This window comes from Calypte anna, chromosome 4B (genome assembly GCF_003957555.1).
Source record: "Calypte anna isolate BGI_N300 chromosome 4B, bCalAnn1_v1.p, whole genome shotgun sequence".
Lineage (NCBI taxonomy): Eukaryota > Metazoa > Chordata > Aves > Apodiformes > Trochilidae > Calypte > Calypte anna.
In genome coordinates this window covers 6,867,162-6,893,539 of record NC_044249.1, presented here as the reverse complement: position 1 = coordinate 6,893,539, position 26,378 = coordinate 6,867,162, and the positions used below count along the sequence as shown (strand labels likewise).

At 39.7% G+C, this 26,378-nt stretch overlaps 1 protein-coding gene across 5 annotated transcripts in view; it reads left to right on the top strand.

Moving 5' to 3' along the window:
• Positions 1-334: 334 nt before the first annotated feature.
• OTUD4 (OTU deubiquitinase 4) overlaps positions 335-26,378 on the top strand; it is a 33,497-nt gene continuing 7,453 nt past the window's right edge. Inside the window, exons 1-18 of one of the 5 annotated variants that reach the window (XM_030450895.1) lie at positions 335-552; positions 3,574-4,143; positions 5,704-5,787; positions 8,809-8,859; positions 11,017-11,063; positions 12,889-12,961; positions 13,426-13,507; positions 14,311-14,455; positions 16,579-16,636; positions 17,006-17,123; positions 17,357-17,421; positions 19,422-19,522; positions 20,024-20,148; positions 20,260-20,440; positions 21,563-21,728; positions 23,035-23,155; positions 25,094-25,149; positions 25,685-25,843. In XM_030450895.1, the coding sequence (XP_030306755.1) occupies positions 3,979-4,143; positions 5,704-5,787; positions 8,809-8,859; positions 11,017-11,063; positions 12,889-12,961; positions 13,426-13,507; positions 14,311-14,455; positions 16,579-16,636; positions 17,006-17,123; positions 17,357-17,421; positions 19,422-19,522; positions 20,024-20,148; positions 20,260-20,440; positions 21,563-21,728; positions 23,035-23,155; positions 25,094-25,149; positions 25,685-25,843 (1,797 nt within the window). In that variant the 5' untranslated portion in view covers positions 335-552; positions 3,574-3,978. Of the gene's footprint in view, positions 553-3,529; positions 4,144-5,703; positions 5,788-8,808; positions 8,860-11,016; positions 11,064-12,888; positions 12,962-13,425; positions 13,508-14,310; positions 14,460-16,578; positions 16,637-17,005; positions 17,124-17,356; positions 17,422-19,421; positions 19,523-20,023; positions 20,149-20,259; positions 20,441-21,562; positions 21,729-23,034; positions 23,156-25,093; positions 25,150-25,684; positions 25,844-26,378 lie in introns of those variants that run through there. The other 4 variants (XM_030450898.1, XM_030450897.1, XM_030450896.1 and 1 more) reach the window with 4 other exon arrangements.

Sequence of the window (26,378 nt, the reverse complement as noted above, 5' to 3'; positions counted from 1 at the left end):
GGGTGGGGGGGCAGATGCTCCCCGGGCTGTACCACTGCCTGCCCCCGCAGGTGGGGACATGAGGCGACTGCCGCCCGCCCCGGCTCCATCCGGCTCCTTAAACCCACCCAGAGATGAAGCCCAGAGAAAGAGCCCAGGCACGAAAACGCCGCAGCCTCCTCCAGCACCTGAGTATTCTCCCTGTCCGCCTCCTTCTTCCCCCGTGGGGCAAATGGTACGAGCCGCAACAGCCCGCACAGGTGTGGCCGGCGGGACAAACCAACAGCGCGCGGAGGGGGAGCGGCCACGGCTCGCGCGTGCGGCGAAGAGTGATGAGAGGCGGCGGGGCGGGCGGGCGAGACCGAGACGGGGCTGGAGGCGGTAGCGGCGGCGGCTGCATCCGCATCATCGGGGAGCGACGCGAGCGGAGCGGCCGCCGCGGGAGATTGAAGAGCCCGCGCTGGGGCCACGGCCGGGCCAGGAGGGGGCGGTGCCGCTCCCGCCGTTGCCCGGGGGAGGAGGCGGAGAGGAGGAGAAGGAGGAGGTGGGAGCCGCCCGCCCGCCCCTCAGCCGGTGAGTGCCGAAGGGTGAGGGCCTCGAGGCGCCGCAGCCCCCTCCGGGCGGCTCCGGTACTGGCGCAGGGAGGGCAGCAGAGCGGGCAGGGCCCTGGTGGAGCTGCTCTTGCTCCGAGGAGCCGTCGGGCTGCAGGCCGAGGGACCATCCCTGCCCGGGGGGAACGGTTCCTGGCCTGCGCCGAGTCGCCCAGGCCGGAGCGGCGGATGGGGAGGAGGCTGCTGGGGAACCAGCGCTGAGTGAAGCGGGAAAGGGCGGGTGTGGAACCGGGCACAGGCCGGGCTGAGCCCTCCCTCCAGGGGTACAGGAAAGCCAGCACCCCCCCTCCCCCCCCCGTGCCGGCCTTAGGGATGGCACAGGCAGGCCCTGAACTGAATCATAAACCTAATCGGTTTAAAAATAAAGTTGCTGTTCGGGTTGGTTTGGTTTTGTGTTTGGGTTTTTTTCGTTTGTTTGAGGTGGGTTTGATTATTATTTTTTAAAATTATTTTTTGAGTGAGCATGAGCTGATTCGGTGTATGTGCAGCAGAAGCACCTGTGGGGAAGAGAGGTTGGTGCAGAGGAGGAACTAGTGGCAGGAGCTGCTGGTTGAAATGTTCATAAAGGTACTTACTGATTAGAACTTGTGTAACGACTCATGAGCTACAGCTTGGTCATTCTTACTGTGATGGAGTGTTTTAACGTTGTGGTATTTCACATGTCTTGTAGGGGATGCATTTTTCTTTATGCCTTAAGAACTGCATATACAGGCTCGATTTCTTCAGTGAGAACATCACCGTTTTAGAAATATGTTCCTGCTTGTGTAGCAGTACTTGGGGAAAAAAAAGAAATCTATCACCATACCCTGATTAGCTTCAGGAGTTGATTCTGAAAAGAGCAAACTGACAACTATATGACTTAAATTCTTTAGTTTTCTCAGTGTATTAATTTATCAGAGCTATGTTTACATTCTGTCATGTACTGGATGGCCTCATGTACAGACATTCTTGAGTCTAACAGATGTGATGAAAGGCATTTACCTTACTCCTCCTAACCAGCCTTAGAATCACAATGACAAAAGGCTCAAATAGGAGAAAAGACAAGTTTGTGAACATGTTAGAGGATAGTTCTGTCCTGAGCATGACAAATAGAGTGAGAAAAAATGGAATATTCCTAAGAAATTCTGTAACTGGACACTAGCTTGATAGGTCTCAAAAAGAGCTTGTCAAATAACTTTTTTTCTACAGAAAGAGCACCTTTCAGATGCAGGAGTCTGCTAATCTGAGTTTTTCCCGTGAATATGGGAGTTGAGCAGTAGCAGCAATGGTTTACAGTTCAGTCTTGATAGATGACCTTTCCTATCTTTGGGTGAAAAGTCTTGAGTTTTCCCTCCAGTCCCTCACTAGTATTGTTATCTCATGCTAGCTTGTCTCAAGCATCCCCATGCTACCTAACGAGCTCGCTGTGTCTTGGATATTCAGGTGTTTTTTAGGGCTTTAATTTCACTTGTCTCAGTTTCTAATCAGGAGATGAGAAACTACAGAGATCTACAGGGATCCACAGGAATTTGCTTTTGTTGCTAGTAGACCAACTCCTTTCTGTCAAACCAGGGCATCTGTCAGGAAGAACTGTTAGCACAGAACTGGTAGAGCACAGCCTAGCTTTTAAATTCTGCTTATTCAATTAGGTGTTTATCATATACAGATCTGAGCACAAGTTGCTGCCCTCCCTGGTCGTATGCTTGTTGGTTGAAAGTGAAAAGTAAGGGCTAACATTTCTTCTGTCTTTGCCTCTTTTTTTTGCACTTAAATTTGTTCTTTTAACTTAGGAAGTAACTGGTAGCATGGTACTTATTACAAGGGCTACTGAAAACTTTGTAGCTCTCTCTTCTAGGAAAAGTCACACAACCACAGTAAAAAAAACCTTTCAAGTTTGGGAAGCCTCCTTCCTTGTCAAATTTTATGCACCAGAATCTTCTAAAGCTTGTTTATGATGCCAACCAAAATTTTTTAGTCATGCAGTTGTAATAAAAATGTTTGCTGCATGTTACCACTAAGGGTGATATGCAAAACACTTAACAGCCCTTCAATACTTTTAGGATATTGCTTTTACCTGGCCCAGGTTGCCAAGAAGGCCAACAGCATCCTGGATGTGTCAGGAATCGTGTGGCCAGCAGGACAAGGGTGCTAATTGTCTCCCTGTACTGGCACTGGTGAGGCCACACCAGGAATCCTGTGGTGAGTTTTGAGCCCCTCACTACAAGAAGGATGTTGAGGTGTTGGAGTGCATCCAGAGAAGGGCAAAGAAACTGGTGAAGAGTCAGGAGAAGTCTGATTAGGATGTCCTGAGGGAGCTGGTTGGTGTTTTAGGCTGTAGGAGGTTGAGGGGAGACTGTACTGCTCTACCTGAAAGGAGGTTGTAGGGATGTAGGTGGTGAACTCCCGAGTAACGAGTAAGAGGAAATGGCCTCAAGTTGTGCCAGGGGAGGTTTAGATTGGAAAAGTGTCTCCAGTGAAAGGGTTGTCAGGCACTGGAGCAGACTGCCCGGGGAGGTGATGGAGTCACCATCCCTGGAGGTGTTTGAAAGCCTTGTAGGTGTGGTGCTTAGGGAGGTGGTGGGCTTGGCAGCTGTGGGTTAGCAGCTGGCCTTGATGCTCTTTAAGGTCTTTTCCCACCAAATGGATTCTGTGATTCTCAAAACCAAACGAAAACCACAGCTGCCACCTATCTACGGATTAAGTTTCAGACATTCCGGTGTTCGTTATAAAACTAAAAAGCCATTACGGAACAGAATGAACCTGCCGGGGTGCAGGGCTGACCCCCGAGCCCTGGGCCACCCCGAAAGCGAGGTTCGGCGGGGTCTTTCCTTCCTCCCCCGCCCCCCCATTCCCGGCCCCAGGCGCCGCTCCCGCTTCTTCCTCTTCCCCCGGGACTACCGCTCCCAGCAGCTCCCGGGCTGAAAGTGAAGATAAACGCCAGGTTACGCTGCTGGGCCGCCCCGCGGTACCACATGTCCTTTCTCTTTTGTTTTCCGCCCGGCAGGCCGGCTGCGCGCGGGGGCTGCGGGACCGCCGGGAATCGCCGCCCCGAGGGAGAAGGAGCGGGAGCGGGACCCGATCTCCAGCGGCTGCCGCCGGGCCCTCTAGAGACGCCGAGAAGCAGCCCCGGTGTTGGTGGAGCCGCAAGTCCAGGCTGCGGGCTGAAAACTTTGCGATTTCTCGCCGCCGTTCCCACATGCAAGTTGATAACGTGAAACCCGCTGCTCTTCCTACTGCTGCTCCCGCTGCTGCTGCTGCTGCTACCTCGAGTGCTGGGGGGGGAGGCAGCGCTCTCCTCCCCCACTTGCTGCTGTTTCCTCTTCCCGGCCCTCCAGCTGCTCAGTGGGTTTACCTTGCCATGTGGGGCTAGGAGAGGGGCAGGGATTCGCCAGGGCCCGAAGCGGTAAACATGGAGGCGGCATGCACACCCGACGGCGGGGAGAGGAGCCACCAGGGCAGCGGCATGGACGCCCCCGGGGACACCTCCATGGACTGCTACTTGCGATCTCAGGGCTTGTACAGAAAGAGAGTTGCCAAGGATGGATCTTGTCTTTTCAGGGCTGTGGCCGAGCAGGTAACTGTTAGCATAAGCAAACCTACTTCGCGTGAAAACTTGGGAAGCAGAGCTCATTAGTGGGCGATAATTAATGTTAAAAAGCGGGCAAGTTTACACGGTTGTGTGTCGGGGTGGGTGGGTGGGGGTGTGGAAGATAAAAAAAATAATGGCTTGCCGGGTGAGAGAAGTTCCGTGTGTGCAGCTGCCTTCTGCCATCAAGAAATTGTTACCTGTTTTGACCTTCCAGGGCCTCCTCAGAGCTTTTTTTCTTTGCCAAATATCAACATTTGGGTGCAGCTGCTTTGTGTGAGACTATTGAGAAAAGAGAATTTAGTTGAAAGAGGTGAAAAGCCTTGTTCATATATTTGTTAATTAGCCTACTTTAAATTTAAGAGAAAGTGAGTAATTTTTGGTTCTTCCTGTTCAGTTCCCCTCCCCCCTTTCAGTGTTACTGTTAAAGGAAAAAAAAAAAGTGACAGCGTCATCTTGTCTTAAATACAAACAAACAGCAGTGGGAGCTCTGGTGCTTCTGATTGTGGGAGCCCAGATTCCTGTGCTAATTATACACAGTTCGCTTCTCTCTCTCTTTTTTTTTTTTTTTTTTTTTAAATTTCCCTACTGAATTTATAAGTTCAGGCAAGCAAACGCTATTGATCTGAAGTGACTGTTTTTTGTTGGTGTTTTTTTGTTTTTTTTTCTTTTCAATGGAATAATGAATATATGTTGATATTCTGATGTTTTTAACTAATATATGTAAAAGGTTTTTGCCACCTCCCAGTGTATATAAAACTTTTTTTCAGCTATTAATTGGATTTTTAACATCTCATTCTTATTTTATTAAAGGAAAAGGCATTAATTCAAAGTTAGGTGTTTATCCACAGATTTGGCATTATCTCTGTACTCTTCATGCAGAAAAACTGAACTGAGCTGAATTTGGAAGTGTAGTTAGCTGAGGGTTGTGTTTAAGGATTGCAAGAGAGGCTGCAACATAAATTCATTGGAACTTCCCTACATTGTAGTGAGGATGCAGACAAGGTCACATTAGAAATAATTCTGAACCTATGAAGAAAGCAGTAGAAATCTGAAATGGGAGAGATTCAAATCTCCAGAGGAGAGTTGAACGGGAGGTAGAAAGCAGGTGCTGTGCTGGAGTCTGAATTCCTGGCTTCCAGACCTACACTTCTTAAGGTCAAGAGAAGGCAACCCTGCACTCTGAGATTTGGTTGGATTCCATTTGAGGCAGAGAAGTTTCCTCATCCACTCCTTAAATCTTCCATTAACTGAAGTTCCTTACAAAGGAGCTGGTGAAATAATGACATCAAATGCTGTTTCTTTAGCTCATACACTCCTTAGAATAATGAATGCTTGAATTTATAAAATGTGTGAATTCTGTAGTCAATTTTTGATTCAGTAAGTCAGGTTTCACCTGCATGAAGATGTTATTGAATGAATATGCAGTTTAAATATTCTTAAGAATAAAACTAGAGTATTTCCAAGCCTGTGTCTAGGCAGTAGTTATTAAATATTTGCAACTTGTCAAAGAACCAGTGTCACTTCCTTCTGTTTCTCTCTTTGTAGGTGTTACATTCTCAGTCTAGGCACATTGATGTGAGGATGGCTTGTGTAGACTACCTTCGGAAAAATAGGGAGAAATTTGAAGCAGTAAGTACTTTTGTGAGCATTGAGAAAAAATGTTACTTTATTACTTTTACTATTCTAAGGTATATTCTGCTGTTTCTGATAGTATTCATCATACCTATATATTAGCTGGTGCTTTTTGAAGTGAGTGCTCTTTAAATTAGCTGGCACGTGTGTGGTAGTAACTCATTTTCATAAGCCTGGAGAAAAACTTGTATCCTGATTGGACTGGAGGCATGTGGGATGGGAAGAGTTTTTAATGCTTATTAAAAACCAAAACAAACTTTCCTGAATTTTAATAGGAGGCACCAAAAATCTGGATATTGTTTTAGTATGATGCCTATTTTAATGAAGATTGTAAAATGTTCCTGCTGTGGTATTTAGTTGCTTTTGCAATAACAAGGGATTTGATTGATAAGTGAAATTTGCTTCAGGGTCTACAATTTATTATGTATTGCCACTGTGTTTTTGTTTAGGTGGGGTTTTTTTGTTTGTTTTCCCAAACATCTATAACATTGTTCTTCATCAATCATGGACATGAAGTGTTTTGATATTGATCTATATTTGGCTAATGTCATCAGTGTTATCATAAAGCTCTTTATTTCCTTTAAAAGAACAGAAATAAAGTGCTCCCGTTAGTGTTTGCATGTATTCTAGTGTATATACTATTAAATTAATTTTCAGGATAGCCAAAACAGGAGTATGTGTAAGTATTTGTTTCTGGAGGGTTATTAGTTGGTTCTTTTATTCTGCTCTAAATTCACCTGTATACAAAATAACAAGTTTTAAATGCACATTGGTGTAGGGAAGAGAAGGAAAGCAGGAACAGAGAGAATGTATTTGTTATAAATCTGACCAAGTGCCCTGGGCTCCAGTGTGACTGGTCACTTTCAGTGTGGAGGAACTTTCAAGAATGACTGACACAAAATACAGTGAAATCTCTCTGGGAGAATGCAGCTCTAATTTCAGTATTTCCTTTTGCCAGAACTGTTTGTTTCCAATCCATGTGAGCACTTACCTCTCTTAGATCTTTCTCCTTTCTTTTTTTAATTTTAGTTTTTTCACTGCTGACTTTTTAATGCACAATTTCCAGAATTTTCCCAGTAGTAGTTTTTGGAAGTACCGTGACCTTTCTTGACTCTTGACTGTGTCTTGTTTCCCTTCTCCATTTCTGGCATCTTCTGGGTAACCACATTGTCAGCCATAGCTCATTGTACTGTCTTGGTCTCTCTCCTCCAAACTCCCAGCTCCATTTTTTTTTTCCCTCCTTCAGAGTTGATCCAAGTGATTGGATCTTTTCTTTATCCTTCTTTACTATCCAATCTCTTTTTTTCAGAATAATTTTTTCATGTACAGGGTTAAGGTGGTATCTTTTCTCATCTGCTGGTGTTTCTGCTTGCTCAGGTACCTCATTTAATCTCAGCTGATCTCATTTGTTTCCCTTGTCTCTTAATATACTTTGTGTTTTCATCTGGAATATGGCATCATTAATTTACCTCTCTTCAAAAAAAAAAAACCAGCAAAAAACAACCACCAAAACCAATGTGCCTCCCTTTTTCCTGAGTGTCTTAGTTCTGTTTACTCTTCTGCTTTATTAGTAGTTGTGCTCTATTGACATAAACGGGTGGTACTTGCTGAAGTTCCTCTTATCTCTGTCTGTTGTAACCATTTCAGCTTTGATTTCTGTCTCTTTCATTCCATTGATATCACTGTAACCAGAGTTCCAGGTTATTGTGTGTAATCACCTTGATTTTCATTCTTATCCTTTTTTGTACTATTATCTCTCATTGCAGCATCCTTCTCTTTATTTTTTTTTTTTTAAACTTTCCAGTTTTCTATAAGAACTTTCTGGTGTCCATCCTTTCTTCCTGTATGCATTATTTTAGGTAATTTAATTTTGTCACAGGAAACCATCTGCTGTTCATAATAATATTTTATTGATCTATCTTCTAAAATTGTACATGATTGTTTCTGTCTGAAAATTTTGGCCAGGCTTTTTCATTCTTCTCATTGTCAAGATTTAAATGAAAAGGCTCTCTGTTAACCCTTCTCCCTTTCCAAAAAGGGGAAGGAAAGAGAATAATAAGGAGAGATACTTGTGGGTTGGAAGCTCAATTACACAGAAGATGGGAAATTCAGGAATGCATGGATCAGGATAAAAAAGCAGAAGAATGGACAGATCATCCCATTCTCTAGCAGAAACTATTAGATCAAGGTTTACCAGTCCTAGAAGCAGGCATTGACTGAAAAACATGCTGTTAATTCCAGAATGTAGTTACTTAGAAAGAGTCTTGACTGAAAATCAAAGTGGCTGGAGAGAAAATTGGGTCTGTCCTGCCTCACACCAGGACGCTTATGAACAGCACTGTCCAGAGATGTTTAGAATGGCTGGATCAGACCTTTCAACCTGCTACAGGGGTTCTGTTTGGGTCCTTCTGGACTTAACTCCTTGCTAAGAACAAGGTGACCTGCTCAGTGGCTGAGGGAAAGGCTGTGGGGGTGTTGTTTACCTGGACTTTAGTAAAGCCTTTGACACAGTTCCCCTCTGCATTCTTCTGGAGAAATGGGTTGCTCAGGGCTTGGATGGGCATTTTTTTCATGAGGTGAAAAACTGGCTGGCTGGCTGGGTCCAAAGAGTTGTGGTGAGCAGAGTTAAATCCTGCTGGTGGCTGCACACAGCATCTTTACTTTCTTACAGATTTCCCATTTGGCTGCTGGATTTTTTTGTTGGTTTATTCCTTTTTTTGTTTGTTTGTGGGAGTTGGGTTTTTTTTGTTTTGTTTTTGGTTTTTTGCTTCGTTGTGGATTGTGTGGTGACTCCAAAAGCTGGTTATGTGGTTATTTGCTGTAATGTGGAAAATGACAGACCATTTTGACCATTTGTTCCCTCATCTCTCCATCACCTTATATGTAGACTGCGAGGTCTGATGGCAGGATGACCTTCCATTTCCAATAGTACATTCCTGTTGGTACAGTTTGTTGTAGACTACGAATTCCATGTGCTATGCTGGTAAAAATAGTTAATTATTATTTTTTTTTTAACAGTTCATTGAAGGGCCATTTGAAGACTATTTAAAATGTTTGGAAAATCCACAGGTATGTTAAATTTGATTTGTAACAGAGACAGTACTTTTGTTGAAGTTGATGGTTAATTGAATCTTTTTTCCTCACAAATGTCTTTGACTGAGCTCAAGAGCTGTTTGAAGTTGATGGGTAATTGATTTTTTTTTTCCTAACAAGTGTCTTTGACTGAGCTTAAGAGCTGTTTGAAGTATGTGAAAATTTACTTTTAAGCGTGCACTCTATTGTAAAATGATTTTGTGAGTTTTTGTGTGTCTTGATGTAAACCTCTTCTGCTTCAGAATTGTATCCAAACATTTCTAGTCTCTGCCAGTGGCAACAAAAATAGCATGGCCAGCTTTATCTTGAAAGCAGCTTTGAATAAAGGCCTGAAAGCTTAGGTGATGAGAAGACAGCTCCTGGTGTAAGAGATGTTATGAACAGTAACCACAGGCTCTTAGGAAGATACTGATTTGAAGCAAAATTATTATTTCCCCTCCAAATTCATTTTTACTGTTTTTATTAGGGAGTTAACCATTTGTGTCAGATGAGGGAGAGGGGGAAGAGGACCAAGAACTATCTAGTGCAACCCTGTAAAATCTGTTGGGTTTTTAGAAGCAATTTTACATAAATGTAATTAAATTTTACTCTCTGAGAAAGTAAAGTATGACTTTTATTTATTTCTTTTCCCCACCATGTCCAGAAGATCCCTATTTAGAAGGACTAACCACATGGTTCTTCATTTCAGTTTCCAAAATGAATAGTGGAAGGGGGAAAAGAGTGGATATTAGCCTATACTACATTTGCCTTGCTTTTGTTCCAGGATTTTTAGATGCAAAGCTTTGTTAGTCAAATCCAGAGATGATATAATATGCTATGCTTTATGGTAAATCACACCATTTTCCAGTAGAATTTATGCTGCACTGATCTGTGCCAGTGCTCATGGTTTACAACACTACATTGTGTAGGGAAAATGTTTTTTCATACACAGCTGCTAATTTTCAAAAGGTATTTTTGAAGTAGCTTTTTTACATGGTCAGATAAATTAATACTAAATTACTCTGTACATTAAAATTGTTAGAATGTTAAAAAATGTTTTTTAAAAATCAGGCTGCTGCAAATTTTAGCAACCCAAGCTTAATTTGAGTTGGTTTTAATGTGGTAACAAGTTTAAAAAAAAAAAAAGTAAAAAAACCCAAACACAACAAAAGCACCCCAACTACCAAACAACCACTTGCCAAAAAAATCAATCAAACAAACAAAAAAACAGCTGAAAAACCACACCAAACCAGAAACAGGCAAACCCAAACCACACTGCATCCATCCACTCTCTTCGTACTGGAGCACAGTACAGCAGTCAGGCAGGCAGCTGGAAACAACAACTTCTGGTTTTCTATGATTTGAGTCTGTATTATTGTGTTACAGACATTTCATTGTTTAGAAGCTGTGCAGGGCAGCTTTCTTTTTGGTCTTTCTTTGGGTATCCATACACAGCTGCCTGCATGAGAAGTGCAACTGTGACACGTTTATTTTGGATGTCTGGAAGTGGTAAGTCTACTTTGTGTAGAGCACTTCAGAAGACTGTGACAAGATACCTCTCTGGAAGTTATCTGTGTTTTAGTCATAAGAGTTAAATCTCAAAGTTACCATAGAATCATAGAATTGCTGAGGCTGGAAAAGACCTTGTTGTTCTTCCAGTTCATCTAGAGGCCCATGAAACCAGACAGTTTTGGAAGTAGAGAGTGACATTTTTAAAGGCACTGTAACTAATTCTGACACTTTTTTGTTTTTGTTTTTCAAAAGTCACTTATGAAAAGCTAGACTGCTGGTTGTTTAGCAAAAAAAAAAAAAAGTAAAAACCACTATATCACCTTACACAATCATACTCTTAAGTGCTAGATTTGCTTCTATGTGATTGCTCTGGGTTCTCTCAGTATTCATACAGTTCCATTTCTAGTTTGGGAAAATACTCTTCTAGCTTATGCCCTTTAACCACTTTACTGGAATAATTACTCTTATTTCAAAAAAGCCTTCAAATGCAATCAAAGTGTCTTGGCTGAACACCAGATTCAGTGTTACTGTATGTTTTTTTGACAAGGATTTATTGCTTCTCTTAAATCCACATGTGAGGAAGTACAGTAATTGTATGTGTGTTTGAACTTAATTTTCTTTTTTTTCTTTTTTTCAATATAGGAATGGGTTGGACAAGTAGAAATAAGTGCCCTTTCTCTTATGTACAAGTAAGAAAGCCTTTCAATATGTTTTATTGAGATCAGTTGTTTTGCTAGTAGATCAGCTGGAATAGCAAAGATGGAAGTGTATGTTACAATTGTGTGTAGTTCTCTGGAAGATTACAAATATGTTTTGAAAATTGCATCTCTCCAGGTATTAAATAAAAGCAGAAAACTGAGCTCTGAAAATAACATTTAAGCTGGGTATTTGCCTACAAATTTCCAATAATGTCACACATCTCACCTGCACAACTAATTGTGGGTAACGTCGTAAAGGTTGAATTTTGTTAAATTTCATATCTTAATTTTTCTCTTAAAAATGGTTTTCTTCCTATTTCTCACAAAGGCTTTAACATTAACCCTGTTGCTAAGCTGCAGGCTGTACCCATTTCTTTATTATCTCTGTATGAATGTCCTGGTGCAGCTTAGTGCTCTTAAGTATTGCAGCTTGGATGCTGGAAAGCCAATCTCAGCCCTCTCCTGGCATGGAGTTGCATGTACTGATTGGGGAGTCCTGTAACTTATTCTCTTGTCTGTATAAATTTTCCTTTTTCTACTTTTTTAGTAGAGATGAAACAGTCCAAGTCCCTGACTGGTGATGTTTTGAGCTTTGCTTAGGAAATGTTTTGGTCTTGTGCATAGATAAACACTCCTCTTGGTGATGAACAGTTTGGCTTATGTTTTTTTATGAAGTGTAATCCTGCCTATTTTTTGACAAAGTGGTGTGCAAGCAATATGCTGGGTATTTGTAATTGCTTTCTAATTACTGTGCAAGGGAATGAGCTGTGTATAGTAGTGTACTTTAAGTGAGTGAGTCTCTGAGCTATGGAATTGTTACTGAATTATTCTGAGTTGCTGTAGAAAGGTGTGTGTTGGTTTTTTTGTTTTGTTTTGTTTTTTTTTAAACCCAAAGCCTGTACCTGTGAATATACTTAGTCATTTTGCAAGACTAATAAAGCTCTTGCTTGTGTGAAGAAGGAAGATTCTGGGTGAAGTGATAGGTTGCTGAGCAAAGAAATCAAAGGGAATATTGAGGATAAAAGAGAGAGAGAACATAATTAAATTTAAGATTCTAACAGAGATGGATGGTAGTCTTTCAGTTTTTAGGAAATAAAAAAATTGCATGGCTTGTCAGTATGGGTTGAGGATTTTAATTTATTTGTTCCTTTTTAGCCAGTTCAACTTTTCATCCTTTTTAATCTAACAAGCTAAAAAAATAATTGTGTGGAATGTAAATTCTGAAGTTGCTTAACTGTATTACCTCAAGTCTTTATAGCATTCGTAGTCTTTTTCAATGTAATGAGATACCCAAACCTAGTTTGCAATGATAAATTTTTTCTAAACCTGTTTAGGAAAACTATATTAGACAGCTACCCAGAACCAAAAGGGTTCTTGCACCCATGTAGTCCCTCTGCCACTACAGATTGATCCTCAGCCTTTTCTCACTTTCTGGAGAAGTGGAACCACTGTTCCCTGTCTCACTTTGTAAAACCAACCTGCTCTTCATTCTGCTGTGTTTCCAAATGGCCAAGTGTAATGAGTTTCTCCAGGACTGGAGAGCCATCATCCTTCTAGACACAGCTCCAGCAAGTGGTTTCTGGAAATTTGTTACTCTTGTTGTGCATGTTGTGCCAGCACATCTTATTCTAGTGTTAATTCTAATTCTTTCATAAAAGTAAAACTTTTTTGACCAGTTTTGATGTACTCATCTTCCTCAGTATCTTTTTCCACTAGGTGGTTTCTGTGGTTATGCATGTTCTTGACTTGAACAGTCCAGTTTTTTAATTGATATTAATTTTAAAATGAATTCTTGACTGCTACTTGTTTTCCTCAGGAAAGATTTCATAATATACCGGGAACCAAATGCTTCTCCTTCACATGTAACTGAAAATGGCTTTTCCGATAAGGTAAAAGAACCCAATAAATTATGGCTAATGTGAAAGGCTGAATTAAGACTGCTTTATAAACAGCAAGGAGTTTTATCACTCTCCACAGTGAAACATTCTAAAAAACTCAATTTTAGCTATTTCTTTTGGATTTAAGGCAGCTATTCTGTTAATATATGTAGCACTTGCTTTTAAATAAAGATTTGGAGTGTGGTATATTTTCCTAATAATCTAAAATTTTGGAAAAATCATTTTTGCAGGTGTAAACTCACATAACTACCCTCTGTCTTAAATTCTTTTTGACTTTTGGTCAATTTTTTTTTTTTGTCTAAAGTGTACCCACTAAACTGTGATAATTTTGTTAATACTTGGAGATTGTGAGAGGTGAAGCACACTGACACATTAAACTGAAATACAAAGGCAGTGCTCCTAAGAAAAATCAAATGAGAATCAAAACATAAAGTATCTGTGTTTTTTTTTAATAGGTATTGCTCTGCTTCTCAAATGGAAACCACTATGATATTGTTTATCCCATAGAGTATTCAGAAAAGGCTGCTCTGTGCCAATGTAAGTATTATGTTGATTAATTAAAAGCATGTGTTTTTACCAAGTATCTTAAGATACCAGCATCAGATTTCAGGAAATGGTGCTGTATAAAGGTTGATTATACTAATTCTTTTGTAGCTTAGTTTTCCATTTGAATCATCAATGACTATGACTGGGGGAGAACAGGGTTCTGAATGTGTTCTGACTGTTTACAAAGCAGGCTGTATACCAAGAGGTGAAGACTCACCTGCCTCTTTGAGTGGTCTAATGTAAACAGAAAATGTTAGTGTACTAGTTTAGTTGGTTGCATTGTCTTTGGTCAGCATTCTGGTTTTAATTTTGGATTCTGGACTATATTAGCAAGCTAACAGTTTTTGTTAAAGTTATCCTAGCATGTGTTACTTGTCACAGAAATTGTGGGGTTGTACATGTGAAAAATAACTGTCTTCATGGATTATTCTTTTCTTTTACTAGATTGCAGAAATTAGAGCCAAAGGTCCTAATTAGGTTTCATGGGTCACTGTGACAATCACTACAAGGGTCCTCATTCTTCATGAAATTTCTGCCTGTCAGCAGAGTTACAAGGCTAAGGCCAAATTTGCTTGGCCAGAAGAGACCTTATCTGTAGGGATTTCATGCATACCCATTAAGCCAGAGTAGCTGCAGCCAGTTTTGCTTCTAATGCCTTCAGTGTTGCAGTTAACACATCAAAATGCTTGACTGCTTTGATTGAAGTAATTTGGAATGCATCTGTAATGGTGGTATAAAATCTCATTTACCTTATGATGGATTTCACCCTCCCACTTTCTTCTTCTCTTCCCCAGCTCTGCTGTATGAATTGCTTTATGAGAAAGTATTTGATACAGATGTAAAGAAAATCATAGCAGAACTTAGTGCTGTTGGTGGGACAGAGGAAAGTAATGGTAGCAGTGAAGTATCTGCTTCAGATTCAGAAGATGACAACTACAGGTAAATGGGATTTAAAAATTGTAAGATGCCTGTGAGCAGTGTGTGTTAAATGACTTGTGAGTTTCTGATGGGTAGTAGAATCTGACAGTTGGGCTTGAGTACCTTTACCAGTTATTGAAAGAAACAGAGAGGCAAGGTTAGGACTATGGAAGACTGAGATGTGTTGGCTTCACTTGTACATAAAGGCTGGGTTCTGGCTTCTCTGTTTTTCATGCATTCTAGCTTTGGGTCTCTCTACATCATGGAATATTGTTGTTCCAATGTGTGTTTTCTCCTGTTTAAAACATCAGAATTCCCCAAGAACTGTCACTGAGCCAGCTGGGTGTAGTAAGAACTGCTTGAGAATTAATTACATGGCTCACTCTTACAATTGAGTAGTTACAGGAATCTAATCCAACTTCTGTTGCTTCCACATCTGGGGGCTGAAATGCCTGCTTGAGATGTAGCTAGTGGAGCTAGCTACTTACATACAGATGTAACTTGCTGTATTTATTTCCTTGAACTTTATGAGGAGAATATATTTATGGGTTTGTATTCCTTTTGCTGGACTGGGATGCTGTAGCTAGCTTTGAGATTTTGACCTACTGGTTGCTTTTGCCCAGTAAAGCTTTCACTATGCCATTTTTGCATTTACATATGGGCAGTTTTTCATAGAATCATGGTTGGAAAGGACCTTCAAGATCATTGAGCCCATCTGTCAGTCCTACACCACCTTAACCACTGAACTGTCTCTCAAAGCACCACAGCCACCTGTTTTCTGAATACTTCCAGGGATGACAACTCCACCAGTTCCCTGGGCACCCTGTTCCAATGCTTCACCACTCTTTCAGTGAAGAAATTTTTCCTAATATCTAATCTGAACCTCCCTGGTGCAACTTGCACCCATTGCTTTTCTGCTTAATACTATTCTTAAAACCTTGGCTTGTGTGAAATTCCATTGAAGCCATGGAGATTATTATATCAGTGCATCTTGTCCCCTCCTTCTGCTGAATGTCACTAAAGTCCTTTCTGGGGGCTCTGCTGTAGACCTGAGGCAGAAAAAATTCTTTGTGATGTTGGGAGCTGATTTTTTTTTTTCCCCCCTGTGCTGAAAACAGCAGAGAAGATGATGGGAATCACCACAGAAAGAAAAGCAAGTTCTGTAAAAGGGATCAGCTTCCTTTCTTGTTTAGAGAAAAATATACTCGGGAACCTTGCCAATTAAAAGTCAAAGTATTTCTGGTTCAGGCAACAATTACTGTAGTTAAATGTCAGAGAGTGGAAACCTTTATTCTTCTCTGCTCTTGAAGGTGTCCTGGGCACCCAGCACCTTTGTAAATGAAGGTTATATACTCACTTCAGACTGTCAGACTCAATGTTTATGATTTAAACTGTATGTCCTGTGATGCAAGAGTTAGATAGGATATGTGACTCCTGGCCTAGTTAACAGAAATTACACTTTGGTGTTTTAATGGCTTAAATTTTTTTGCTTGTCTTAAAGTTGACCATTTGTTCAATCACCTAGTTTTCCAGAATGTTTTTCATTTTATAAATGTGATTGTTATGTTGTTATTAAATGTAATAGTTTCATTTGGTTTTGGGAAATGTTAATGCTTATGGTTGCCCACAGCTGCTGTAGGGAAAAAATACTTTTTTCTCTGTGGAAAGTAATTTTTCAGTTCTGTCAAGTGTAGAAAATAAAAGTAAAGTATTGTCTGATGCCAGTTAATTAAAAGGAGGTTTTTTTCCATTTTGAGTTTTTTTTTTAATTATTTTTAATATGTGCATTTCCTACATTTTGCTTGCATAGCTGCAAAAATTTTAGAGGATTTTTTTCCCCTTTTTTTCCCCCTCTTTTTTTCCTTAAGTGATGGCCAAGTCATTGCACATAAATAGACAACCTAAAACTTGTATTTAGAAGCAAACAAAGTTATTTTTAGCTTTATAAGACATAGAAATGTAGTTCTTCGTTTAGACTTCTTTTTCATTCTAAGAGATGAAGGTGTTCTGTGGTATTTTTATTGTGGAAAAGTATGCATAAAGTGGTTGTTCCAGGATTTTTATCCATTTCCAAGATGTTTCTTGCCTGATTTTCAGGCCTTGCTAATACTGTATTACCACAGCACACTTTTGTATTTTTGCAGAAGTAAAGCTGCAACAGTTAGTGACATGAATGGATTGAAGTCTCTTTCTGGCAACAAGGTATTTATATGTTAAGATTTATTTTCTTCCTAATAACTTGTACTCTGTTATTTTTTGCTGTTTCACATTTGTGAAAGAATCTTGAATTTCTATTTTTTCTAACATACAATAGCTTAAGAACTGCTCATTTCTTTGAAAAGTAATGTTTGCTTCTGATGTGCCAAAAGGTTGATTGTGTCCTTTTTAATACTGCTGAATTTTTAGTTCTGGTATTGTTAAAAGAGCACCACTGAACTATTTTTTTTCAAAGCTCTTTATGCTTTATGTATTTTCAGCTTCTTTGTATTTCAGTTGAGAACTGACTGAAAAATGGCAAACTGTACATCTTTATGCAGTTTACTGTTAAGCACTTTATTCTGTTTTATACAGCACCTTAAGAGTAATGGGAATCCTACCTTGTTGGTCTTACCTAAAAAAGTTCTTAAGTCGCTCAACCCATCAGTTTACAGAAATGTGGAATATGAAGTTTGGCTCCAATCCAAATGGGGTAAGTAGCCAAATACTTAGAAGCTGCAGCTTTTGCAAGCTGATGTATAAAACGAACCCTGTTCATGCATCAGTGATGCATGGAAATGACAGTCTGGGCTTAAGCAGTGGTCTTCATCACATGAGTCAGTGCAGATTTAGGGTCTGAGCTTCTAGTTTGCATTTGTACTGTTCCAGGAAAGTAACTCTTGGTGTATTTAAACTAACAGTGTATTACTGCTCATGTCTTTACAGATCAGCAAAAACAAGATTTTTCTATTGCTGCTGGTATGCAATACTCAGTTGGAGATAAATGTAAAGTAAGTACTGTTGAATTACAGTTTGTAGAGACTAACATTTTGCTCAAGATGCCAATTTTCCCCCTTTGTTAATTGTTTTGATGTATAACTGCTATTTTTTCACTATGATTTGCTTATGCATTCAACTGTGCATATGCTCATTAAGTGTTGGCAGTGTTGATGACTTAAAGCATTTGTGTAGAAAAATAGAACACCTGATCAGTGCAACTTAATTGCATTAGAAAGTCATAAGGTTAACTTCAGGAGTCTATTTAATAAGATGTCCATAAACCCCCAGGTTAAGTATGCAAACAGGTTTGAGCAGTCTGGCCTCCGTGGTGTGTCCTTGCCTGGAGTGGTGGTGGAGTGCTGGCTGTGTGTGAGAAGTAGCTGCATTTAGGGCATTTTACTTGGTTCAGGCTGAACTCTGCTCTTCTCTTGATGGGATCCTTAAGCTCAGTAGCAATTCCTGTGATGTGCAAAAGTGTGAGGTGGGTCTGTTTCTCCATAGCATCTTTTGCTGATGGCTGCACTTGCTTTCTCATCATACTGCTGCATGATGAGGTTTTTGTGTGCTTAGAGTTGCACAAAGAAAGAAATTTTAGTGTTTTCTGTCCTACAAGTTTTTCTTTGGAGAGACCAAAATTGAGCATCATGGTTTCATGTATTTATGATTAACTCTGGAGATAATGACCACTGTTTGTGAATTGTAAATCTCATTGCTTTCAAGTAATGGAATACAGCTTTTCCTTGATTGGTGCAGATCCTAGAGAGCTGAAGTTTTGGGCAGTTCTTCCTCTTGAAGTGTTCAAATTACAAAAAGTTACACATTTGCTCTTTAAATTCTATATAATTTGTGGTGTGTATTTCTGCCTCGAAAAGTAAGATTTGCTATTAAATCCTGTAGTACTCATGTTTTAAAATCTCCTTAGTTGTGTTAACTAAACTGGTGGTGCTTGGTTAAATATGGTCCTTTCCAGACGACTTGACTGTTTGTTTAAATTATTAATATTAATGTGACAATATTCAGTTAGGTTTATCATGAAAAAGAGAGGCTCTTTAAGTTGTTACTTTAAATGGAAAACACATCTCTAATTTTTTTTTCAAAATCCAACAAACCCAATACCTGCAAACCTCCAAAACTCGACACAAAGCAAAAACCAAAACCTAATGTGGAGCTGATGATTGCTTAATAGTACAGGCTTAAAATTTACATTTAAGACCCTGAGGCTGTGTTGTGTAGTAGTTACTCAAGGATACAGATAGTAGAAAAACCTCTGGTAGTTAACATATTATTTGTGCCAAGTTTTGTATGTGCGTGGCAAGGCAGTAAATATATGGGATGAAAAACATGGAAAGGGAAAAGGAAATAAATAGTGAAAAGTGGAGTTTACCAGATTAATGTAACTGGAAAGACAAATGTTGTAGCAGAACATTATGAAATTTATATTATATGTAATAGAAGAATTTTAAGAACATGGAATGTCAGACAAATAACAACTGTGATCATGTGTGCACACCTTCTTTAGTTGTTTTAAAAAACTTTCTGAATAAATGCAGAAATAATTGGTGTTCAGAGTGTCTTAGTTAAACTAAATGTCACCAAAGTGTTAGAAATGAGTTTTGTTTGCATGGATTTTAACAAGGAAAGGCTTTGGGGTTTATTATAAGAGAAATTTTTTTCAGTAAAGCTTAAAAGTTTTGATCTACTGATTACTGTTAACTTTCTTGTGTAGTTTTAAAAGCTGTGTTCCACTAAATAGTGACCAGGCTTCTGTTCGTGCAGGTTTTTTTGTTGTTGATGGTTTTTTCTTTAGTATTTTTATTTCTTTTTGAAGAAGTGATATGGCTTGAAGATTTGGTTTTGATACATTTACTGAATTATGTGGTTTTTATTTCTTAAGTCTTATGTTACCCAGGGGAGAAGTTCTGTTTTTAATGTTGCTGATACTTTAAATAGTGTTAATACCTTCTCATTGTCTTCTTTGAAGCTGATGCACATTTTTCTTACTCTTCTATAGGTGCGCTTAGACCATAATGGGAAATTTTATAATGCCCATATTCAAGAAGTTTGTTCAGAGAATGGGCCAGTTGTAGTATTTGTAGAAGAGCTTGGAGCAAAGTAAGTGTTTAATCTCATTTGGAAAAGAATGCCAAGCTGAGCCTTGGTAATGGCAGCATTACTTCAGAGTTAATTTCAGCCCCTGGAATGTATCTGTTTATTCAATTGAAGCAGTACTGCCACAACGTTGTTAAAACAATATGCTAAAGAAAATAATGTATTGCAGAGCTGACATCTATTGCAGTGTTTGTGATCAGTTCATCTGTTGTATATTGCTTTTTCTGATTATTTGCCTTTTCTGTCTGCCCCAAAGGCATTGAAATACTCACTTAACAAATGGCTGATGGTTCTTTACTAGCTAAATTTACGTTTTCTTCTACACTGGCTAAGTTTACATCTTCTTTTGCATATTGCTTGAGTGTAATCATAAGGAGGACTTTGAGTGCAATGTTCTAAAAAAGGGCAAGATCTGCCAGTCTTAGTAAACACGTGGTATTAATGTGTGCATGCTCCAGTCTGGTCTTTAAGATAATTTTCCCTCCATGATTCCTTGTTTTGTAGGCATGCTGTCTCACTGAAGAGCCTTAAACCTCTTCCACAGGCCTCTCCTATGGAGGGCTGGAACACTGTGCCAGGGAAGAAGATCAAAAAGTTTTTCTCTACATGGGGGCAGAATGCTCAGCCCGGTAGGATTGTACCTGTCTTTGTGTGGCAGAATCTTCATTGTCAGATGTTTTGTCCCAAAGAGCTTTAAAAAAAATGATTTAAAGATACATCTTTTTACATTTTCATTGCAGATGCAGACTGCAGAGGGCCCAAGAATCAGAGCAAGTCAATAAAACCCCAGTCAGCGCTACCTCCTCGACTTCAGCATACTGTGGGCACCAGGCAGCATCAGTTCTTGTGTTCTGCACCCCAACCTCATCAGACCTCAGCTGAGCAAAAAACTCCAGGCAGGAGTCCTTCCCAAACTGTAAGGTAAAACTGCAAATAACATCTTATTTATCTTGAACTCTAGCTGAGTTTCTTGGAGCCCAGATAAATGCTTCAGATGCTTCCAACGTGCCCCTTTGAAATGTGTTGCCATTTATTTCTGAAGTGTTCCAAGTCCTTAAGGATGGTGGGGGTTGGGTTTTTTGGGCTGTTTTTTTGTTTTGCTTTATTTGCTTGGTTTTTTTTTCCTGTCTTTTTTTGCTTGTGGATTTTTTTGTGGTTTGTTTTTTTTTTGTGGTTGGGGGTCTCTGGTTTGCTGGTTGAGGTAGTGTTGCATGTAGAGCTTCTTGGGCGTGACCACTATCTTCCCTCAGCTTCTGCAGAACCTGTCATAGAGGACTGCATCATATTATTGCTGATCATTTGGGGTGATTTTTTTAATTTATTGTGCTGCCGCATCAGAGTCTGTTTTCATCATTGCCACTCTGCTGTCCTGACTAGAAGACTATTCCATACTTGGCTAAATCCTGAAATTCTTTAAAGTCTGTATATTCTGTCACTTTCTTTATTCTAACTCCTTGTGGAATAGGAGGGGTTTCTTTGGAGTCTGCCACATGCAACACTTTAGGACATTTTTTCTTACCTCTTTAACCTAAATACATGAGTATCCTCAAAAGTTTGGTTAACTAATTCAGAAAGCTGAAACAGTGATGTTAATTTTGTGTAGTTATGCTTCAAATATTGAAAATCATAATGCATTTTCCCTTTTGTTGTATTTACCAAAGCAATTGTCCCCAGCTTTCTCTTGCAAGCTCACACCTGGTGGAGGGGTGGTCAGTTCTCAGCTGGCACAGAAACAGTGTAGATCACCTGGTGTAGAGATGGTATTTTCAACTGTTGTTTATGGTCTGCTACCATTTGTTAGAAAGTTTAGCAAAATTGTGTTGAGCTGAATAAATCACAGACAAAATTAGTTCTTTCCCTTCCTTAAATTTTCTGTGTGTGGGTATCTTGCAATGGGCAGGAAGGGATCTGATCTATAATCATGGAAATAGTGCTATGTAATTATGTTCTTTCTTCCTTCTGAATCATGAGTTTATATTGCATTTGATACTGGTGATAACTGAATTTCTTTGTCAAAGTTGTCCTGTTTCTTTTCCCTCACAGAAAACCAGAGAGGGAGAGGACTGAGGATGTGAACCATGGCAGCAGAGATTGTAACTACTTTGGTTTGTCTCCAGAGGAACGCTGGGAGAAGCAGGCCATAGAGGAGTCTCGTTCACTGTATGAGATCCAGCAGAGGGATGAGCAGGCTTTTCCTGCTCTTTCCAATGTAGGTTTTTTGTTGTAATTAATGGTGCATTTTTCATACTGGTCTGTGAATCTTTAATTAGCAATTGTCAGTTCGTTGTCTGGGCAAGGCAATACAATTCGAAGTTAAGGATATCTTCTTCACATGGACTTTCTCTATGGAAAGACATGAATCTACATTACTTTATATATTCAAGACAAGATGCCTTCATAGTCATTTCTCCTTGGAATAATTTATGTCCATCATGCACAGTTCTTTGAGCATGCAAATAGGGTGAAATTGTGAGCTTCAGAAGCCATGGGCTTCTTTCTTCACGTTCCTCCTCTTTTTGGAAGGCTTTGCATACCCCTACAGTTACTCATATGTTGTCTTTATCTTTTATCTCCTCTTCTTTGTGAGAACAGAAATTGCTCTGAAGTTTAATTTTGCTGTGAAACAGCTCAGTAGAATGACACTGTGGTGCTTGAATTAATACAAGTGACTAGGTGATTGTTTCTGATTTGATTCACATACCACCTCTTTTATTTATAAGTGACTTTTCTTTTTAGCTTGAGACTTTAGTGATGCAAGATGTCTGGTGTCATAAGTAATGCAAATTCTTTCTCTCACTTGCTCTTTTGTGGAGCTGAGCTGGCTTCAGTGGACTTGCCTATGTCTGAGCCTTTGGAGATTGAGAGATTTTTCTACTAATGCAATTTTTAAAGTGGATTGGAGTCTCAGTACATCAGGGATCGAGCAGATCCTGTGTGTCAAGAGCTGCTGTCTAGGTCACATCGAAATTCTAGAGATGTGAGGTTTTTTGGGTTTAAATCCAAGGCAAACAGAAGCAAACCAGGCTGGGAAGAGTGAGTATAGGTGAAAGATTGGCCTTAAATCTCTTGTTTTGTGGAAGTGAGTTCCAGTGCAGTATCTCTCAGTCCTTGAATTACTTATTACTTATGGTGGTGTAATTGAGAAGAAACGTGCAGCTTGTCCAGGCTGCAAAGAGCAGGTGAAGACTGAAGCCTGATGGGCAGAGGTTTGGGTACCTGTGTGCTCTATTCACTCGCCTGAGGAAGCAGGATGTGATTTTAAGCACACATTGTCTGAGTGAAGCAGTTTTTCTTTGTCATATTCACGTCAACTAATGAATGCTTTTGAAAGATACTTTGCAAAATTTAGCAATGAATTGGAAGAGTGGATGAATCTGAATTGTACTGATCAGGACTGCTTCCTCCCCCCTTCTTCCTGTCAGAGACATGAAGGCTTAATGGTATCTTACAGGATGATGGCAGAGTGTCATTGAACTTCTTATAAACATCCATGTTTCTGCTTTTGTAAACTTCAGAATCAGTCAGTCTGTCAGGCTGCAACACAGACTGTGGATAATTCAGACCAGAAAAAGTTCTTAAATAATGACAGAAGAAAGAACAAGTGGACATCAGAGGTGGAAGAGCAGAAGGATAAAGGTAAATGTTTTTAGATCAAGCCTTTTTTGTTGTTGTTTACTTGTTTTTATTACTGGATTCAGAATTTACTCAAGATGGGGCATCTGTTCTGACATGAGGGGAAAATTATCATAAGTAACAGTGCCAAAACTAAGTGAGGCTCAAGGTAGCAAAGGTGTAATTAGAAAAGAAAAGTTCCTGCTTTGTGACTGTGGCTGATAGCAAGCCCTTTGCTGTGATTTTGGTAGTAGATGGGAAGAGGAATGAGAGAAATCAGAGCTATTCTGAGCTAGATTGTGTTGAAATTTTTAGTGAGCATGGCAGAAAGTACCAATGGGAGGAGCATTAAGAGTGCTTCCTGGAGTCAGTTAAGACAAAAGCAGGTAAAATTATTCAATGTGGCAAAGTTAAGCATTAGTATTAAATGGTAGAGAAAGAAAGGAGAATATTAAGTACCAAAGAGGTGAACAACACCCCCTCTCTCCCTCCCCCCCCACCCCGACAGTAGAAAGAGCTGTCACAGGGTGAAAATTTCTTTGGGTTTTCTTCCCACCCAGTCTGCTGTAACAATCTTTAGCTTCCCTTCACTGACTCTTCTGTGAGGAAAGTAAAAGGTAGCAGTAATGGTTGAAGGCTGTAGCTGTCAACAGGCCATTAGTAAATCTTTGTTAAATGCAATTGATAGGGCTTATTTTCTTTTATTTTCCTGTCAGCTACTTCGTAACTGAACACCAGATTTGGTCCTGCCCTCTCCCATCTTTTATTTTCTTCTGACCAAATAAAATTCAGACTATTAGAAGCTGTTCCTTCCTTCAATTTTTAAAATTTTTTTGTTTGTTCCTTTTTCTCTGGCAACAGAGGAGGCATTGCTGTTGAGTATTTATGGTACTTGTGCTCCTCAGTCCCTCTACAACATGTAATGCCTTTTTGAAGGGTCTCAGGACTGATGTTACCTATTTTTCTTTCTCTAAACATCTGAACACTTTTAAAAAACTTGTTTCATCAGCAATGCCATAAAGAATGCTGATACAGAGAAAGTTCTTTGCCACAGTGTCATAGATTTTGAGCTGCATGGCATGTACCAGCTTTCTGGTGTTTGTGATGCTCTGAATCACCTTGCCTCTTCTGACACTAGTTTAAAAATAGGAATAAACTGTACTTCCTTCCTAGTATTTCTCATAATTGGTATTGTTTTAATTCACTGTGTGTTATTGTGATGGTGCATACACTGAGCTTTAAAAAAGTCTTATCTGGTTAGTGGCTACTATTAAACTTCAGGAGATGGTTTTGATTGGGAAGCAGTGGTACCCAGATTTGAACACAAGCTAGAATGTGAAGAACTTGTCCAGATGTTAATATAGAAAGATTATGCCATGGATGGTTTCAACACCTCCCCCACAAAGTGCTTGCTGGTGCTCAAGAAATTAAACATTGTGCATTGGTCTGAAACCTTGCAAGATCTTTGGAACCACTGAAGACTTATAAATTGATCTGGCTTACACTGTCAAAAGTAGACAAGTAGACAAGACTCTAAGCTTCTGTTATTTTAACACTTGAATCTGGAAATGCAGATCACAGTATTTTGACTTTAATCAAAATACAAACAATTCTTTTTCACTAGGAGGGATTTAGAATGAACGATATGTGTTTAAAGAAAACCTGATTTTATTTTCTGCTTCCCTTAAGCATTGCTGAAATTGTTAAACATCAGTAAAGAACTCTGGTAGAGCTTTAAAAACCCAGGTTGAAGTAGCTGTTTTGTTACTGCCCTACTTATTTTAGGATGCTTTGATTGTTGATAAAAATTGATGTTTTAAGTTTCCTTAAGTAATATGTGCTGAGGTAGGTTTTGTTTTGAAGGTTTAACTTTGCAAAGACAAACTTTAACTGGCTTAAGTTGTGATAGCCATCCATGGTGTCATGGTTCATTTACTGGGTTATCATGTCTTGGTGTTACAGAGTCAAATTCCAGGCAGATCCACTTAAGTCAGAAGCTTGAGCCAAATTCATCTGAGGTAATCATAAAGACCAAATTTTTTTTTTAATGTGATTGTTTTTCTGATACATGATTAACAGAGCAATAGCTGCCTTTAGAGCTGTGAGTGCTGCTGCTGCTTTACTGCTTTTGGTGAAATATTTCTCAAGTTGGAGGCCTGTATTGCTGTCAGCTTTCCTTTTCCCTCTAAGCCATATTTACAGTCTTTCTGTGCAAGAAAACCTGGGCTATCCAGAGCACTCAGCAATTTGGGTTTGTAATTGCTCAGTACAGTTTGTACTTTCAGTATAATGAGACCACTGAAGATTTGATGTTCACTAACAGCTACTGTGCTGAGACTACTATGGTCTCTGAAGTTCTATGAAGATTTGTGGCCTCTTGCTGGCTTTTAACCTTTGCTGTCCTTTGAACAAGCAGAATGTTACATCAGTGTAATAGTCACTGGGTGCTCACCCCACTTTGTATGTAGTATGGTTTGATGTGTTTGAATGCTTCATTGAAAAGTAAATCCTACTGCTAGAATAGCTTTGTCTGTTGTTTTAACTTTGCTTTAGAAGAACAGTCAAGATGAGAGCTACCCAAAAGTTTCATCTCCTTTGGAGCAAGTAAAAACAGATTCTTCAATTCTTGCTGAGCAAGTAAGGAATGCTTGTTTGATTTCAAAGTTTTCCAGTCAGGAGACTTCAGACAAAGGGGAGCTTCATCACAGCCACGTATGTATTATAATACTGGCTTTTAGTTAATAGCAATTATGCTAAAATTCCATTTTTACAGTTAGGAATCTGTTTTGTCCAGTTTAAAGAATATGAAAGAACAACTCTTGATAGAAAAGCAAAAGTAAATACTGTCTCTTCTGAGAGAGGGGTTATCTCAAATCTTTCTGCTAAGATAACCATGCTTTTCACTTTAAATTCTTTACCTTTGGTTTTCCAGATTTCTCTAAGGTTATTGGTAATCGTTTTTGGGGGTGGCTTCTCTTTTTGGATGGGAGAGACTAAATTTAATGTTTCTGGAGGTGGTTATAACACTGGCTGGCTGTGGTACAGGCATGTTCTGGGTGCAGTTCTCAGTGCAGTGCCTCTCACAGGGGTGTAATGTATCTCCCATTCTCTTCATGTATACAGCCTGATAAGTCCACTAGTTCATATTTTGCTATGGTGGTGGTAGTCTGGATAATACTGAGTCCTCAAGCCCTTTTTGGTAGAAGTCAGACATATTAGGGACACCAGCAATGGTGTTTCAGAATTA